Genomic DNA, 1,687 nt, shown 5'->3' with positions numbered 1-1,687 from the left:
TGAGTGTGGAATCATGGGAAGGCTGAAGGAGCATCACAGGTATTTGTTGGCCAGGTTTGTGACGTCATTTTGTGAGAAAGCTTGAGTCTGCACTGCATGAAGCTTCTGGAAGATCTGTGAGAGCTGTGTGCGATCCTCACCGTCCAACAACATCAGCACCATCTGCACACACACACACACACACACACACACACACACACACATGAGAAAACGCTTTAACACACTGATAATGACACTTGCAGTGTGTTCATGATTGTTCTGCTCACTAAATAATGCACACACGCGTTCCTCAACCCAGCACTGTCTTCTGATTGGCTGATCAGGGACTCGTCCTGCTGTCCACTATTACGAGTTTGTTTGTTGATCTTAAATATAAATATTATATAAGCGTGTTGTTGGCATGTGGTAGGGCTGCTCGATTGTGGCAAAAATCATAATCACGAATATTTTGGTCAATATTGTAATTGTAAGTGTACCATATGACCAAAACTTTATATGAGTAATTTATTTAAAGATAGCGATATATCAAATATAGATTTTCTTTAAACAAGGTTCCTTTGACATCATTTTAGACACCAGCAAAATTCCACAATTCTCAATACTTGAAAACTTGTATGAGTTAAACAAAATATTGAAAAATAATTAAAGTCAGTAATACAATAAAAACAAAAAAAGCAAAGGACATATTTTACTGTAAGAATGAAACGTGCTTTGTTTATTATTGATGCTACAAATATCCATCAGTCCAGAGCAGTGAGTTTTGTTGTTTGATTAATAGTAAGCAAAGTTTGCAGGAATGTTTAGCCTGCTGTCACTTTAAGAGCGGCACGGATCCAATATACTGTTAAAGACGTATTTTCATTCTCAACTGTTTACATTTACTGAAGACATGAACGACGAGGGTTTACGTGCATAATCATTAAGCGCCACATTTTGACATATGTTTGCGTGTATTTGACCGTTTAGACACGCACCTAAAACTAAAAGTTGACTTTTTACTCGTCGGCATCTGTTCCGTCTCCGCGCGCACCACAGAAATACTCTGAATTAGCGCAAGTTTTCTTTCGGGCTTTTAACATATATAAATCGAATAAACTTTAATCAATCAAGCACGTCCCATTTTGCAAAAGTTGTTACATAACTATTTGCACGTGAAGTTTGGGCTTTAATGATGGAGTGAAAGCGCACAGCTGGAAAGGGGTGAAATGGTGCATAATAATCGTTTTATCTTGATTATTGCATTTTCATAATCGTAGGAACCAAAATCAAAACCGTATTTCAATTAATTGCACAGCCCTAGCATGTGGTTGGCGTGTGTTAGCGTGTTGTTGGTGTGTTGTCAGCGTGTGGTTGGCATGTGTTAGCTTGTTTGTTGGTGTGATGTTGCGTGTTAACATGTTTGTTGGCATGTGGTAGGCGTGTGATTGGCATGTGGTAGGCATGATGTTTGCGTGTTGTTGGTGTGTGGTAGGTGTATGATTGGCGTGTGGTAGGTGTGTTGTCAGCATGTGATTGGTGTGTGTTAGCGTGTTTGTTGCCGTGTTTGCGTGTGGTTGGCGTGTGTTAGCTTGTGGTTGGCATGTGTTAGCCTGTTTGTTGGTGTGTTTGTTTGCATGTGTTAGTGTGTTTGTTGGCGTGTTGTTGCGTGTGGTTGGCAGGTGTTAGCGTGTTTGTTGGTGTGTGTGGT

At 40.0% G+C, this 1,687-nt stretch overlaps 1 protein-coding gene across 1 annotated transcript in view; it reads right to left on the bottom strand.

Annotated features, from left to right (window-relative positions):
• Positions 1–8: 8 nt before the first annotated feature.
• LOC107565360 (sperm-associated antigen 1-like) overlaps positions 9–1,687 on the bottom strand; it is a 10,881-nt gene continuing 9,202 nt past the window's right edge. The window contains exon 3 of the mRNA XM_016250575.1: positions 9–162. Coding sequence (XP_016106061.1) covers positions 34–162 — 129 coding nt within the window. The 3' untranslated portion in view covers positions 9–33. The remainder of the gene's footprint in view (positions 163–1,687) is intronic.

This window comes from Sinocyclocheilus grahami, unplaced genomic scaffold (genome assembly GCF_001515645.1).
Source record: "Sinocyclocheilus grahami isolate Dianchi unplaced genomic scaffold, SAMN03320097.WGS_v1.1 scaffold996.1, whole genome shotgun sequence".
Taxonomy (NCBI): Eukaryota; Metazoa; Chordata; class Actinopteri; order Cypriniformes; family Cyprinidae; genus Sinocyclocheilus; species Sinocyclocheilus grahami.
This window is presented reverse-complemented; position numbering and strand designations above follow the sequence as displayed.